Source organism: Pan troglodytes, chromosome 10, assembly GCF_028858775.2.
Source record: "Pan troglodytes isolate AG18354 chromosome 10, NHGRI_mPanTro3-v2.0_pri, whole genome shotgun sequence".
Taxonomy (NCBI): domain Eukaryota; kingdom Metazoa; phylum Chordata; class Mammalia; order Primates; family Hominidae; genus Pan; species Pan troglodytes.
This window is the reverse complement of record NC_072408.2, coordinates 17,612,173-17,628,343: the sequence shown is the minus strand read 5'-3', so window position 1 is coordinate 17,628,343 and position 16,171 is coordinate 17,612,173. Positions and strand designations below refer to the sequence as shown.

General features: G+C 36.2%; 2 protein-coding genes across 51 annotated transcripts in view; one reads left to right on the top strand and one right to left on the bottom strand.

Annotated features, from left to right (window-relative positions):
- The window catches only part of KLRC1 (killer cell lectin like receptor C1), a 107,572-nt gene that overhangs the window by 31,204 nt on the left and 60,197 nt on the right, over positions 1–16,171 (top strand). The window lies entirely within an intron of this gene.
- EIF2S3B (eukaryotic translation initiation factor 2 subunit gamma B) lies at positions 12,958–16,064 on the bottom strand. The gene has a single exon (XM_063786336.1). The coding sequence runs from the start codon at positions 15,050–15,052 to the stop codon at positions 13,634–13,636; it is 1,419 nt and encodes a 472-aa protein (XP_063642406.1). The 5' UTR covers positions 15,053–16,064; the 3' UTR covers positions 12,958–13,633.

The following is a 16,171-nucleotide window of genomic DNA, read 5'->3' as shown; positions in this document are numbered from 1 at the left end:
TTTTTGTTTATTTTCTTGTTTTCTGAAAATATATTGTCAAGTAAGAAAAAAATGAAATCATAATTATGTTCATATATATTTGATATTGCATATCTCCTTTTTTTAAATTTTATTTTATTATTATTATACTTTAAGTTTTAGGGTACATGTGCACAATGTGCAGGTTAGTTACATATGTATACATGTGCCATGCTGGTGTGCTGCACACATTAACTCGTCATTTAGCATTAGGTATATCTCCTAATGCTATCCCTCCCCCTTCCCCCACCCCACAACAGTCCCCAGAGTGTGATGTTCCCCTTCCTGTGTCCATGTGTTCTCATTGTTCAATTCCCACCTATGAGTGAGAACATGCGGTGTTTGGTTTTTTGTCCTTGTGATAGTTTACTGAGAATGATGATTTCCAATTTCATCCATGTCCCTACAAAGGACATGAACTCTTCATTTTTTATGCCTGCATAGTATTCCATGGTGTATATGTGCCACATTTTCTTAATCCAGTCTATCATTGTTGGACATTTGGGTTGGTTCCAAGTCTTTGCTATTGTGAGTAGTGCCACAATAAACATACGTGTGCATGTGTCTTTATAGCAGCATGATTTATAGTCCTTTGGGTATATACCCAGTAATGGGATGGCTGGGTCAAATGGTATTTCTAGATCTAGATCCCTGAGGCATTGCCACACTGACTTCCACAATGGTTGAACTAGTTTACAGTCCCACCAACAGTGTAAAAGTGTTCCTATTTCTCCACATCCTCTCCAGCACCTGTTGTTTCCTGACTTTTTAATGATTGCCATTCTAACTGGTGTGAAATGGTATCTCACTGTGGTTTTGATTTGCATTTCTCTGATGGCCAGTGATGGTGAGCATTTTTTCATGTGTTTTTTGGCTGCATAAATGTCTTCTTTTGAGAAGTGTCTGTTCATGTCCTTTGCCCACTTTTTGATGGGGTTGTTTTTTTCCTGTAAATTTGTTTGAGTTCATTGTAGATTCTGGATATTAGCCCTTTGTCAGATAAGTAGATTGCAAAAATTTTCTCCCATTTTGTAGGTTGCCTGTTCACTCTGATGGTAGTTTCTTTTGCTGTGCAGAAGCTCTTGAGTTTAATTAGATCCCATTTGTCAATTTTGGCTTTTGTTGCCATTGCTTTTGGTGTTTTAGACATGAAGTCCTTGCCCATGCCTATGTCCTGAATGGTAATTCCTAGGTTTTCTTCTAGGGTTTTTATGGTTTTAGGTCTAACGTTTAAGTCTTTAATCCATCTTGATTTGATTTTTGTATAAGGTGTAAGGAAGGGATCCAGTTTCAGCTTTCTACATATGGCTAGCCAGTTTTCCCAGCACCATTTATTAAATAGGGAATCCTTTCCCCATTGCTTGATTTTCTCAGGTTTGTCAAAGATCAGATAGTTGTAGATAAGCAGCATTATTTCTGAGAGCTCTGTTCTGTTACATTGATATGTATCGCTGTTTTGGTACCAGTACCATGCTGTTTTGGTTACTGTAGCCTTGTAGTATAGTTTGAAGTCAGGTAGCGTGATGCCTCCAGCTTTGTTCTTTTGGCTTAGGATTGACTTGGCGATGTGGGCTCTTTTTTGGTTCCATATGAACTTTAAAGTAGTTTTTTCCAATTCTGTGAAGAAAGTCATTGGTAGCTTGATGGGGATGGCATTGAATCTATAAATTACCTTGGGCAGTATGGCCATTTTTACGATATGATTCTTCCTACCCATGAGCATGGAATGTTCTTCCATTTCTTTGTGTCCTCTTTTATTTCATTGAGCAGTGGTTTGTAGTTCTCCTTGAAGAGGTCCTTCATGTCCCTTGTAAGTTGGATTCCTAGGTATTTTATTCTCTTTGAAGCAATTGTGAATGGGAGTTCACTCATGATTTGGCTCTCTGTTTGTGTGTTATTGGTGTATAAGAATGCTTGTGATTTTTGTACATTGATTTTGTATCCTGAGACTTTGCTGAAGTTGCTTATCAGCTTAAGGAGATTTTGGGCTGAGTAATATTAACTTTAAATGTAAATGGGCTAAATGCTCCAATTAAAAGACACAGACTGGCAAATTGGATAAAGAGTCAAGACCCATCAGTGTGCTGTATTCAGGAAACCCATCTCACGTGCAGAGACACACATAGGCTCAACATAAAAGGATGGAGGAAGATCTACCAAGCAAATGGAAAACAAAAAAAGGCAGGGGTTGCAATCCTCGTCTCTGATAAAACAGACTTTAAACCAACAAAGATCAGAAGAAACAAAGAAGGCCATTACCTAATGGTAAAGGGATCAATTCAACAAGAAGAACTAACTATCCTAAATATATATGCACCCAATACAGGAGCACCCAGATGCATAAAGCAAGTCCTTAGTGACCTACAAAGAGACTTAGACTCCCACACAATAATAATGGGAGACTTTAACACCCCACTGTCAACATTAGACAGATCAACAAGACAGAAAGTTAACAAGCATACCCAGGAATTGAACTCAGCTCTGCACCAAGTGGACCTAATAGACATCTACAGAACTCTCCACCCCAAATCAACAGAATATACATTTTTTTCAGCACCACACCACACCTATTCCAAAATTGACCACATAGTTGGAAGTAAAGCTCTCCTCAGCAAATGTAAAAGAACAGAAATTATAACAAACTATCTCTCAGACCACAGTGCAATCAAACTAGAACTCAGGATTAAGAAACTCACTCAAAACCGCTCAACTACATGGAACCTGAACAACCTGCTCCTGAATGACTACTGGGTACATAACGAAATGAAGGCAGAAATAAAGATGTTCTTTGAAACCAACAAGAACAAAGACACAACATACCAGAATCTCTGGGACACATTCAAAGCAGTGTGTACAGGGAAATTTATAGCACTAAATGCCCACAAGAGAAAGCAGGAAAGATCCAAAATTGACAACCTAACATCACAATTAAAAGAACTAGAAAAGCAAGAGCAAACACATTCAAAAGCTAGCAGAAGGCAAGAAATAACTAAAATCAGAGCAGAACTGAAGGAAATAGAGGCACAAAAAACCCTTCAAAAAATTAATGAATCCAGGAGCTGGTTTTTTGAAAGGGTCAACAAAATTGATAGATTGCTAGCAAGACTAATAAAGAAGAAAAGAGAGAAGAATCAAATAGACACAATAAAAAATGATAAAGGGGATATCACCACCAATCCCAGAGAAATACAAACTACCATCAGAGAATACTACAAACACCTCTACGCAAATAAACTAGAAAATCTAGAAAAAATGGATAAATTCCTCGACACATACACCCTCCCAAGACTAAACCAGGAAGAAGTTGAATCTCTGAATAGATCAATAACAGGCTCTGAAATTGTGGCAATAATCAATAGCTTACCAACCAAAAAGAGTCCAGGACCAGATGGATTCACAGCCGAATTCTACCAGAGGTACAAGGAGGAACTGGTACCATTCCTTCTGAAACTATTCCAATCAATAGAAAAAGAGGGAATCCTCCCTAACTCATTTTATGAGGCCAGCATCACCCTGATACCAAAGCCGGGCAGAGACACAACCAAAAAAGAGAATTTTAGACCAATATCCTTGATGAACATTGATGCAAAAATCCTCAATAAAATACTGGCAAACCAAATCCAGCAGCACATCAAAAAGCTTATCCACCATGATCAAGTGGGCTTCATCCCTGGGATGCAAGGCTGCTTCAATATACCCAAATCAATAAATGCAATCCAGCATATAAACAGAACCAAAGACAAAAACCACATGATTATCTCAATAGATGCTGAAAAGGCCTTTGACAAAATTCAGCAACTCTTCATGCTAAAAAATCTCAATAAATTAGGTATTGATGGGACGTATCTCAAAATAATAAGAGCTATCTATGACAAACCCACAGCCGATATCATACTGAATGGGCAAAAACTGGAAGCATTCCCTTTGAAAACTGGCACAAGACAGGGATGCCCTCTCTCACCACTCCTATTCAACATAGTGTTGGAAGTTCTGGCCAGGGCAATTAGGCAGGAGAAGGAAATAAAGGGTATTCAATTAGGAAAAGAGGAAGTCAAATTGTCCCTGTTTGCATATCTCCTTCTTTACATATTGAGAGGTGTATTTATGTGTAATATTTTATGAGATTTGTGATCAGCATAGTGATTTTAATCTTAAACTCTACAATAAATATTCATTTTGCTCTAATTCTGAGGGCTTTGTCATGCTCACTATATATTCTGCCTTTTGATTTTGTATAGACTTTTTATGGCATACTGTTGCAGTAACCCTGGGAGTTGCTGGCTGGCATTTGCAGGCTTATGATATATGCATGAGTATCAGCTACACATATTTCATATGATAGCAATAAGACAGGATGAAAAATGAGATACTATAACTGTGGAACCTCTACGAAACTTTGTAAACTATAAAGTTCTAGAGACATGTTAGCAATCATAATGGTACTGATGATATTGATGAAAATGATTTTATGTTGTTATCATTTAGTTTTTGTTTATCATTTAGCCACACAAAAGAGCATATGGCTGTGATTACACAAAAATTTCACTGATACACTACACTTTACTTATCAGTGAAATTTTAAAAATAAAATTTTAAAATAATTTATTTTAATAAAATTTAAAAATATGTTAGTGTATATATATACTAACACCTATTTTACATATGTAGACTAACACTTATTTTATACTAAAAATAAGCTAATATATACTAGTATAAATTAGTATGTATGTAGTATGTATATAATATACACACACACATAGTGTACCCATGTATACACACACATATATATACATGTAGTATACTAGTATAAGTTAGTATGTGTGTGTGTATATGTATATTATATATAAAATAACACTAACTTTTTGTGTGTGTAAAATGGGGTTTGCATATGACCAGTGAATTGGGAGAATCTTTGATTATTACATTTTTATCTTACTGAAATACTGCTTAAATCACAAAGAGAACAAATTTGATGTCCTTTCTATACAAATAAAATGTTACTAGAGTTATAGAGTGAAGAACATGAATAAAGGACAGATTTGGGTATTATAATTGCCAACAATTCCTGGGTAATAAACTGAAATATACCAGTTTTGATATATTTCACATCAGTTTTTACAAAACTGTACTCTACACTTTCTTTCAATATCTTTATTCTGATTATTATTAATTATTTGGTTCATTCATTCAACAAACAACTTTGGGTATCTTCTATAGGTCAGGAACTATATGTGGCACCGATGATACAGAAATTTTTTTTTAATTATCAGCTTTCAATGAGCTCAGTTGAAAGGAGAAGTTTTTTTTTTAAGTGAAGCAGATTGAAATATAAAATACTGCTAGTGCTGTAATCATATCATGAAAGGATCAGATGAATGTCATATAACATCTTGAGGTCATAAAAGCTTCCCTGTAGATCATAATTGATGTGAAGTAGAGGACAAGCAGGAATTAGGGGGCTGAAGGTAAACAAGACTAACGTAGATGGAGTGAGGAATATGAATAAAGGGCAGATTTAGGTATTATAATTGCAAATAGTTCTTGGGTAATAAAAAATGTGGCTAGAAATTGATTTGGACAGGTATGAAGCTTCATGAGGGTCTTTTGCACTATGTTAAAAATTTTTAGATTTCCCCTAAAGGCAAAGAAAACGATTAGATGATTTTAAGTGAAGGACCAATATGACTCATGTTACATGAGCAGATATGGATTTTAGAGAGGTCAATCTGAGTAGCCCAGAAAGTGGGTGGGGGGATGTAAAGGAAATTGTTTTAGGAGTCAAGGTTAGTGACAATGACTGTCTAAACTGGCATCATGAAAAAAAGCAATGATGGGTAGGAAACCTATATGAGAAATATTTACAACGTAGAATTGCAGGAATCTGCATTGGATTCAGTGGTTGAGGGAGAGGAGGAAATCCGTAATTTCATTTCATATCAGCCTTCACACCTTGATGGATATAATTCTATTAAATGTTATAGAAAACACAAGAAGAACATTAAACTATGTTTGTTGTGATAATGGTGATGATTTAGGTGCTTTGTGGTATATCACTGGAGACAACCAGAAAGGATTGGTCTGTGTCTCCAGAGTGAGCTTTTAGTAACAGACATAGACCATTGGCATGTATATGGAAGGATTAAATGTCTGAGATCAAGAGAGATATCTAGACTGGATATATAAATTGTGGAATTATCAATTAATATAATAAGTATTTGAAAACATTGTAAGGAAAGGAGAGCCAGATGACAAAAAAGCTTTGTAACATCAGGGAGTATTATATTATGTTAGAAGAGAAGGGGTCAGAATGATGATCTTTAGGATAAGTCAACATTTAGAAATAAAATATGAGTAAATAGCAAAAAAAAATGATATTTTGATGAGACAAGTAGGAAGGAACCCAATATAGTAGAGTATCTGGGAGAGTAAGCTATGGTGAAAGTAGATTGCAATGGCTAAAACCTATTGGCCAATTAGGAAACAGAGACACTGAGTACAACAAAATTATTTTTTAAATTATGGCTAAGAATAAAGATTTACCAAGCATTCAAAGTATGTAGAGCTACATGATTCTTCTTCTTCTTTTATTTATTTATCTTTTTTGAGATGGAGTCTCACTCTGTCACCCAGGCTGGAGTGCCATGGGACTATCTCAGCTTACTGCAACCTCCACCTCCCAGGTTCAAGTGATTCTCCTGTCTCAGCCTCCCAAGTAGTTGGGACTACAGGCATACGCCACCATGCCCAGCTAATTTTTGTATTTTTAGTAGAGATGGGGTTTCACCATGTTGGTCAGGCTGGTCTTGAACTCCTGACCTCAAATGATCCACCCGCCTCAGCCTCCCAAATTGCTGGGATTACAGGCGTGAGCCACTGTGCCCGGCCTTATATGCTTCTTATATGGTATTAAAGGAAATATAAATTGATACAACCACTTTGGGAAACAGTTTGATTTTATCTTCTAAAGCTGAACATGGCTCAGGAATTCTAACTACATATCCAAGAGAAATATTTGCATAAGTACAACAATGCAAATTTACAGGAATATTTACAGCAGTGCTGTTAACAATTTGAAACATCTCGAAACTACCCAAATAACCATTAATGGGATAATGATTGCAAATCCTCCAACAAATACACAGGGACCCATCCATCTATCTCAGAAAAAAATTTCTCTTCCCACTGAACAAGTCTGAAACTCCCACCCCAGTGTTGATTTCAGCCCTAGTATAAACAAGCAAGAAGGTGAGGGGATTTATGCCTGATAGTCACTAGTTTTATGTGAAGTAGCAGAGGAGGGGTAGGATAATATTTACCTAAATTATCTACTTCACCTCCTTGATTCTCCCAGAGGAGCATGACAATATGAGGTGAAAATAAAAACCAAATTTTCTGTACAATGTCATACAATTTTATAAAGTTAAAACATTAAAAACAAAAAATAATTTTAAGGAATAACAAAGCAATAAAGTATGTATAAAATAAATCAAGGGAATTCATCACATAGGATTCGGTATGATAGTTACATTTTTGAATGAGGTAGGAGGACGGGAAGGAGTGAAATATACAAGTAGATAAATGTAATGGTTATGGTCCTAGCTATAGTTTTGGGTTACAACTAACAAAGTGAGTAACTAAATAAATAAACAGAAGTTCTTGGAGCAATGATAAAAGTGTCTTATGAATGAAATATTGTGAATAATCCTATCGGGCACCTCGAGGTCTAAAAATTAAAAAAAGACAACTCTGTTTTAAAGAGCAGGAAAAAAAATAATAGAAATCTGGGAAGCAGGAGTGGCTTGAGATTATTATACACAAGAGAAGAGAAACATTGGAGGGAAAATGTTAGAGGAAAAATGATAATAGAAGTGGAATAGCTAGACATGATGATTTTTTTTTTTTTTTTTTTTTTTTTTTTTTGAGACGGAGTCTCGCTCTGTCGCCCAGGCTGGAGTGCAGTGGCGCGATCTCGGCTCACTGCAAGCTCCGCCTCCCGGGTTCACGCCATTCTCCTGCCTCAGCCTCCCGAGTAGCTGGGACCACAGGCGCCCGCCACCACGCCCGGCTAATTTTTTGTATTTTTAGTAGAGACGGGGTTTCACCGTGTTAGCCAGGATGGTCTCGATCTCCTGACCTCGTGATCCGCCCGCCTCGGCCTCCCAAAGTGCTGGGATTACAGGCGTGAGCCACCGCGCCCGGCCGACATGATGATTCTTTAGGACATAACGGGGTGAAATCCACACTAGGGATGGAAATTTTGGAGTTTTTCAGTGGGAAGATAAATTTTTTTTCTGAGATAGATGGATGGGTACCAGTGTATTTGTTGGAGGACAAGCAAGAAGATGAGGGAATTTATGCCTGATGGTCACTATTTCTATGTCAAGTAGCAGATGAGGGCATTTTCTGAAAAGGACAGTCAAGGAGGTCCAGTAGATAATTTAGAAAAATATTAAATAATAGAAATATCTGTTGAATTGAGAAAAAGGAGTGATACAATAAGTAGGTTGTATACTGTTGAGGGGCTAAATGATTATAAAAACCATCAATTTGGAGCTGCATTAATCTGCATCTGTACAGTTTTGTGATTTTTTTGCCAGCTGGCCTTCAGATGCTCTTGGGAAGATGAGATGGTGAGTGATAGAATGTTCCAGAGCTGACTGTTTTTAGATGACAAATATTCATTGCATAAAGACTATGGTGCAAGATTGTTAGATGTCTTGCCAAAATTATAAAGTGCTGCACTATGTGGACTTGAGTGGGCAATAAGGAAAGGAGAAAATAAGTGATTAATTATAAGGAAATAGCAGTTTTTAGAAACCAGATGTCTTTCATTTGTCTTTTAATTTCAGGTCTAGAATATAGATATTGGAGTGGATTGCTGGATGGAACAATAGCTCCATTTGTTATAATTGGGAACGTTAAGAGATTATGCAATTGATGTTGGTTTATTTTTACAAGTAGAATCGAATTTGAATGAACAATGGTGAATAGAGGCAGAATTGTAAATAAAAACTCTTTGTATAGGAAATCTCTGATGATTTTTTTTTTTAACAGAGCCATAGACTGTGCTTTTACATTTTTTATTCTTGACTTTTTGGAAGAAATTGCTATTTCTTTCAAGGAATCTTAACTTTCCTTTTGCACATTAGAAGTAGCTGTATAAGCTCTTTCCTCATGTGCTTTCAATGAATCCGTTATAAACTTAAACATAGAGATAAATCCCTTTAAATGCAAATATTAATCACAACCTTGAAATAATTGTTTGAAGATAGATGGAGTAAAAGCCAGCTAAATTCTTTAAATTTCCAGTTTATATCTTTTGTTTTATAAATAATTAGTTTTATATACTGAAAAATATAATTTATAAATGGTTTTATTTAAAAATTCATTTTATGTTCTGACACTTCAAAATATTTTATGTTTTTCCCAGACTGTACTTCCACTTCATCAACATCATTCACTTTGTTCTTTAGAATTTCAGTAAATGCCAGGTGCAGTAGCTCATGCCTGTAATCCCAGCACTTGAAGAGGTTAATGCAGGTAGATCACTTGAGCCTAGGAGTTTGAGACCAGCCTGGGCAACATGGTGAAACCTCATCTATTCAATAAAAATAATTCAGTAAATGATGATAATGAAATGATCTTCCATTAAACCCATTCATGATATTAACTTTATAATATAAAGTTTTGCAGAGCTCCTTTAAATGTAAAACACAAGATATAGAAGAGAAAAAAGAAAAAAACCTTCTTTCTAGAGTTAAAGATCACTCCATTTTACCATCTAGTACAAATATGTACTGAGTACTTAAGCTAATAGCAAACAGATTTTTTTTTCCATAGAATTAAACCCTTCTGCACCATTTCAATAAAACTTTACATTGATCTTTGGCAGGACTTTTAATTTTGCTTTTTCTCGTCAAATCTATTTTCTATATTATATTTAATTGAACACTTGATTTCACTAAAGAAGACCCTATTTTCATATTGATTTGAGTAATTTTACTTCCTTGTGTAAGTAAATTTTACTTGCTTGTGAATAAGTTTGCCCAATATAGAACTCTTAGGATTAATATAATTGCCATATATTCACTTTGGTAGATTTCTTCCTGCAGGAAGAACTTCTCCATATTGGTGCAGTTTGTTTATACTTGAGAAGTCAAGATTTCCCAATGTAATCCTAACAGTGGCCTTGGGTCTGTCAGAGGCTGTCTGGCTCAACAGTATTTTTCCCTGAAGAATTTGGTAGAAGAGCTATGTCCAACATACAGACTTTTGGCACACAGGGGAATGCTATTTTCTGGTAATTCATTCTGAAGTAAGCAATGAAGTACGTAAAGTGTACATGTCTCTAAATGGTCTTGGGGATGGAGTGTGGGTGGTTGTTTTTGTTTTCAAGAAAAAGGCTGTGCCTCCTGTCAAGGAAAATTGTCCTGCTATGGAGAAAAGTGTTACTATTTTTAAAAAGAAGAGAAAACTTGGAATGAGAGTAAGAAGTCATGCCAAGATCTGGGTTCTAGTCTCATTAAGATTGATGACAAAGAGGAGCAGGTATGTTTATTTTATTAACCCCGAGTAACTGCTTTATGAGAAGTGTGTGTGTCCTGAGTTAGGATAATTGTTTGGGCTTTCCTCTCATCTTATTTGACCCATTTGGTGGAGGTACCTTTAGTACTGGTGCACGTTTACCTTTTACCTGCAGAGGAAGGGGAGTAGGTATTAAAGAGACCTGGAAGCACTATTAATTTTAAACAAGAATAATAGCCCTGATGTCCTTTCACTGTATGTGTTACATCTTCATATTTTAGTATACATCAGACTATTCAATATTTAGCCTATCAGTGCTAATGTAGGACAAAAGATAAACTGCCTTGGATGATATGAGTAGTCAAAAAGAGATGACTTACTGTATTAAGCTCACTTCTTTCACCATCAATATTTGAGAAAGATCAAATTTCTAAGGGAAGATGATCTCTTACTGTCATGTCCATGGAAAAAAATAGGATGAAAACAATGAAGAATGCAAATAACAATGAAAAATACACATTGTTCTTTATGTGCCCATAAAATCTATGTGTGACTTTCATGCTTTAAATATAAATTTATTTATAATTAATTTACTAATAAATTAATATACTTCTCTTGGATGTATGCATGCATGATCAAAATTTTTTGGAAATTAATGGTGATGAGTGATATTTATCTGATTAAGATTTTTTATTGCTATCAAAATGAACCATAAATCTATATAACTACAAATATGGTGGTTCTTATTCAAATGATATTTCAAGTAATGTGGGAAAGGATAATTTATTTCATGAAAATTGGTTGTGCAATTTGGATAGTTATAGAGGCATAGTATACATTCCTTTTATACTATATACCAAATATACTAGAAAGCATAAAAATTGGATGAGAATTAGAAACTATAAAATTTTTTAATAAAATATAATTGAAGTCATGATCTGAAAGTGTTTTTAAAGCTAAAATTATAGTAAATATTTTAAAAATTTGTGATGGTTTAAAATTAAAACTCTAACTGGCAAAAATTGATGCTTTTTCAGAAGAAAGGTAAGATTGTTGGAAATATATTTGCAAGCCATCTGACAGTAAGATAATACTGTTAATATTTAAGTGTGTCTGTATATTACCTCAGTTAAAAAAAATGAAGACCTCAAGGTGGCATATAGATAGAATGCTAGAAAAATACTGTGGAGGAATAGGCAGAATTACAGAATAATATTCTAACAATGATAAGAATCTTGATAAAAATCTCACAGTAATGCAATAGTTAATCTTTCTGTAAACATTTAACAGGACAAAATAACAATAGATATAGAGAAATAATAGAGCACTAAGTAGCAGACAGGCTGCCCACTGCAAGATTGCCACTTTCTAAAAGACAATTAATTTGCTCCTCAACACTCAACATTAAATGGAGAAACAAAGAAGGTAAGTATTGTATTAATATTACCCTCACATAAATATTAGATTTTTTGAAGGAGGTCAGATTTTATCTGACTGTTCTCATGTGCTTTAGCATATAAGAGATTTTAACAACTTTTCCAAGAATTTATATACACATATGTACACGCAAGTTTTTATACTTAAATCCTGTATATGAAGATTTTTTTTTCTATGAGTCTATGGTTTCATAACTTTAAAAAGCAGAAAAATTTTAATTTGCCCTACACTAACAAAAGAAAAAATTTGATTATTCACATTTATTCCCTTAAGCTAATAAGGGAATATATTTTAATGTTATATATGGAGATTAATATTACTTTAGGTCAGCAGTAGAACCCAGGGATGTATAATCACAATGCCGTCTTCAGGGCTGGTTAAAGTTTGAATTACTTTATCAGAAGAACATGATAGAAAATATATATATATTTTTTTTTTTTTTTGCTTTTTAACATCTTTTACTTATTGACCTTTTGAAACATCCAAAAATTAGTAATATTATAATCTGTGTCACAATCATATAACAGTTAAGAAAAAACATAAAATGAAGGCCTAGAAGGTTCTTTGTTACTCACCTAGAATTATTTGGTATAACAGTATTTTCCAATGGAGGAAGAGTATTGGATTTCAGGCATAAAACAATGCAGAAAAAAATCTCAAGGCATCACAGGGAGAGGGAGATAACTTCTGACTCTGGTTTCCCGTGTTTCAGGCCAGGAAGAGCAAGGGGAGAAAATTATTTGCCCATGGGAACAAGTAATCATGCTCTAAAGGACAATTTCATTCGAACCCATTCATGCATCCTTTTCATGCAATTCGAACCCATTCATTGCATCCTTTTCATGCAAAATTTCAAAGATAAAGCAACATAAAATATGGGGCCAAAGAAAAGGGAGAGGGTCTTCAAGGATAATTTGTGCCTTTAAGTTTTTACTGGTACAACAGTCCTTCAGCCTGGAGGTACTCAAAGACGAATCATGAAAAAGAAAAAAAACTTTATTTCGAACAGGTTCAGTGATACATGTGTGTGCTACAGCAAAGGCTGGTTGTGGCAAAGTTTCATTTCAAACTGCATGATGTGGGCTAGGCAAGGTGGCTCACGCCTGTAATCCCAGCATTTGTGAGGCCGAGGTGGGCTGATCACCCTGAGGTCAGGAGAGACTGGCCTGGCCAACATGCCGAAACCCCGTCTCTACTAATAATACAAAAATTAGCCCGGTGTGGTGGCACACACCTGTAATCTCAGCTACTTGGGGGGCTGAGGCAGGAGAATCGCTTGAACCCGGGAGGCAGAGGTTGCAGATCATGCCACTACATGCCAGCCTAGGTGACAGAGCCAGACTCAAAAACAAAACAAAATAAAACTAACAAACAAAAAAACTGCATAATGTATAATTTTGACATTATGTGGGAATGCTTAACTTCTGCCAAAATGTAGATTCAATCCAACATTATGCCAATTTTTATATTAATTGTAGTCCCTAAGTTTTCATAACCAAAAAAAAAAAAAGAGAGAATAACCTTACAGCTACCTACTAAGGTAACAAACTGTGAAATCAGTTCCCCAATATCGCTTTGAAAATAAACCCCTTGGTTGTTAAAGAGAAATTCCAACTTCCAGCTCCATCCGAATGTATTATTTAACCGGTGTTCTTCAGTCATCATCTACTGTTGGCTTGATTGTCACTCCTCTTCTTATCTGACCCCAACCAATTAAACGCCAGTGTTTTTCAACTCTTCGGCTAAGGGCAATTTTTTCTCCTACCTCTGTGCACACTGGATTGGTCAAGACAATTTTACCCAAATCGGCCTTGACAGCACTAACTCTCCCTCCTGTCGACAGGGATCCTATGTTCACCATGAGCACTTCATTCTTAGACAGCTTTTGAACCTTTGCTGCTTTCTTGTCTCCTTCAGTGCGTACACCTAGAAGCCGTCTAAGCAGGAAATAGGAAATTTCCAATTCTGTGAATATCTCAGGTAAAGCTCCGACTGCACCAAGTACTTGCCCCACCATTCTGTCAGCCCGGCACAAAGTGGGGTCAATTTTTGTTCCAACTCCAATAAGACCGCCTGGAGCAGCATATTGCAGATCATTATGCTCCGCAAAAAGTGAAACAATTTTGGAAAAGATTGGTTTACACATGAGTTTTCCTTCACTATCTTTGGAAACAATACCAGGTCTTACTTCTGTCTCCTGGCCCACCTTTAATACTCCTTTTAGGATACTACCACCAGCTACACCTCCCTTAAGGTCATCAACTTCACAGCCAGGTTTGTTGACATCAAAAGATCTAATAACAATAAGCCGGGGCTCTGAAGTAAAGTCTCTTGGGGGTACTGGAATTTTCTTTACTATGTACTCACAAACAACTTCAATATTGTATTTCAGCTGAGCCGAAATTGGAATAATGGGAGCTCCCTCTGCTACTGTACCTTGGACAAATGCAAGGATCTGCTCGTATTGTTCTTTAGCCTGCCTTTCTTTTACCAAATCAATTTTATTTTGTAGAATCAAAATATGCTTCAGTTTCATGATCTCTATAGCAGCCAGGTGTTCAGATGTCTGAGGCTGAGGGCAAGATTCATTACCAGCTATCAACAGAAGAGCTGCATCCATCACTGCTGCACCGTTCAGCATAGTAGCCATCAAAATATCGTGGCCAGGACAGTCAACAAAGGAAACATGTCTGACTAATCTGAAGTTCCCTTTGGTCCCTGGAATGTCTGTAGGAAACTCATCAGGCATACTGCTCCCACAAGATCGATAACATTCTGGCCGAGGGCAACTTGGGTCATCAAGTTTATAAATCTTAGCATTAGCATATCCAAGCTTGATTGTAATATTTCTTTCTAGTTCATTTTTGAACCTGACGGTGTGAACTCCAGAAATAGCTTTGACGACTGTGGATTTCCCATGAGCTACATGACCAATTGTACCTATATTAATTGTGGCTTGTCTGCTGATAACTTCGTGTGAAAGTGGCGTCAACTTGGTAACATCCAAGGTGGTGAGATCCTGACGCGAAAGGTGCGGCTGCTCCAGAGTCACCCCAGCTTCTCCGCCCGCCATGTTGCCAAAAGAGGAAGAAAGTCACCCCGGCTTCCGCCTGATCGTCTGCAGGGGTCCTAGTGCGGGGCGGGGAAGCGGAGGCCGGAAGGTCGACTAGGGGCTCAGGATGGCTGGTGCAGCAGCGGCCTCAGTGCTTGGACTTCTCTCCGCTTGAATCTGCACAGTGCCTGTCGGTAGGCTTACTGGAAAACACGGTGCAAAGTTGCTGGAGCTATTCGTCGCAGACTTGGTAGATATTTGTGCAGGCAATACTGAGGGCAGCCACCCAAACCCCCGCCCCCTGGGCCCATGCGAGGCGCGTCGAAAATATATTTTCAGTTGACTACAGATAAATACTTAAAAAATTAATGGACCATTGTAATCTATTTATATGAAAATGGATCTTGTATATACAGCCTGCTATTACATTTCTAAGAAGACACAAAACCAGCAACACACTGAATAATTCTACACTAAATATTTTTCTTCTTTAAGAAGATTAATTATTAATATATTTATTTTTTGTTCGAAACAAATAGCTATGTCGTGGTTTATATTATAATTTTCATTTCTTCAAATTATGTTGGAGTGATGACCATTAATAGATGCTATATTGGAGATTTATTACAATGGCTTTATTGAGGTATAGTTTATATACAAAAAAACTGCATTTTTAACGTATACAATTTGATGAGTTTGGACATATGCATACATTCGTAATACCATCACCCAATGAAGATAGTAGGCATGTTTATCATCTACAAAGTTTTTCTTAAGTACCTTTATTTTGGGAGCAGGGGGCAAGTAAGACACTTGACATGAGATCTACCCTCCTAGCAGACTTTAAAGTGATCAACGTATTGTTGCTAACTATACGTACTATGTGGTACAGTATATCTCTAGAACTTATTCGTCTTTCGTAACTGAAACTTAACCAATTGAAAGTGAGTCCCTGGTAACCACCATTCTCTGTTCCTATGAATTTGACTACTTTAGATAACTCATATAAGTATAATCATAAAGCATTTGTTCTTCTGTGACTGGCTTATTTTATTTAGCTTAATGTCCTCAAGGGTCATTCATGTTGTCATGAATGGCAGAATATTCTTTCTTTAAGGCTGAAGAATATTCCATCATATG

Coding starts and splice junctions, on each gene's coding strand:
- EIF2S3B (XM_063786336.1), bottom strand. CDS start 15,052: ATGGCGGGCGGAGAAGCTGGGGTGACTCTGGAGCAGCCGCACCTTTCG.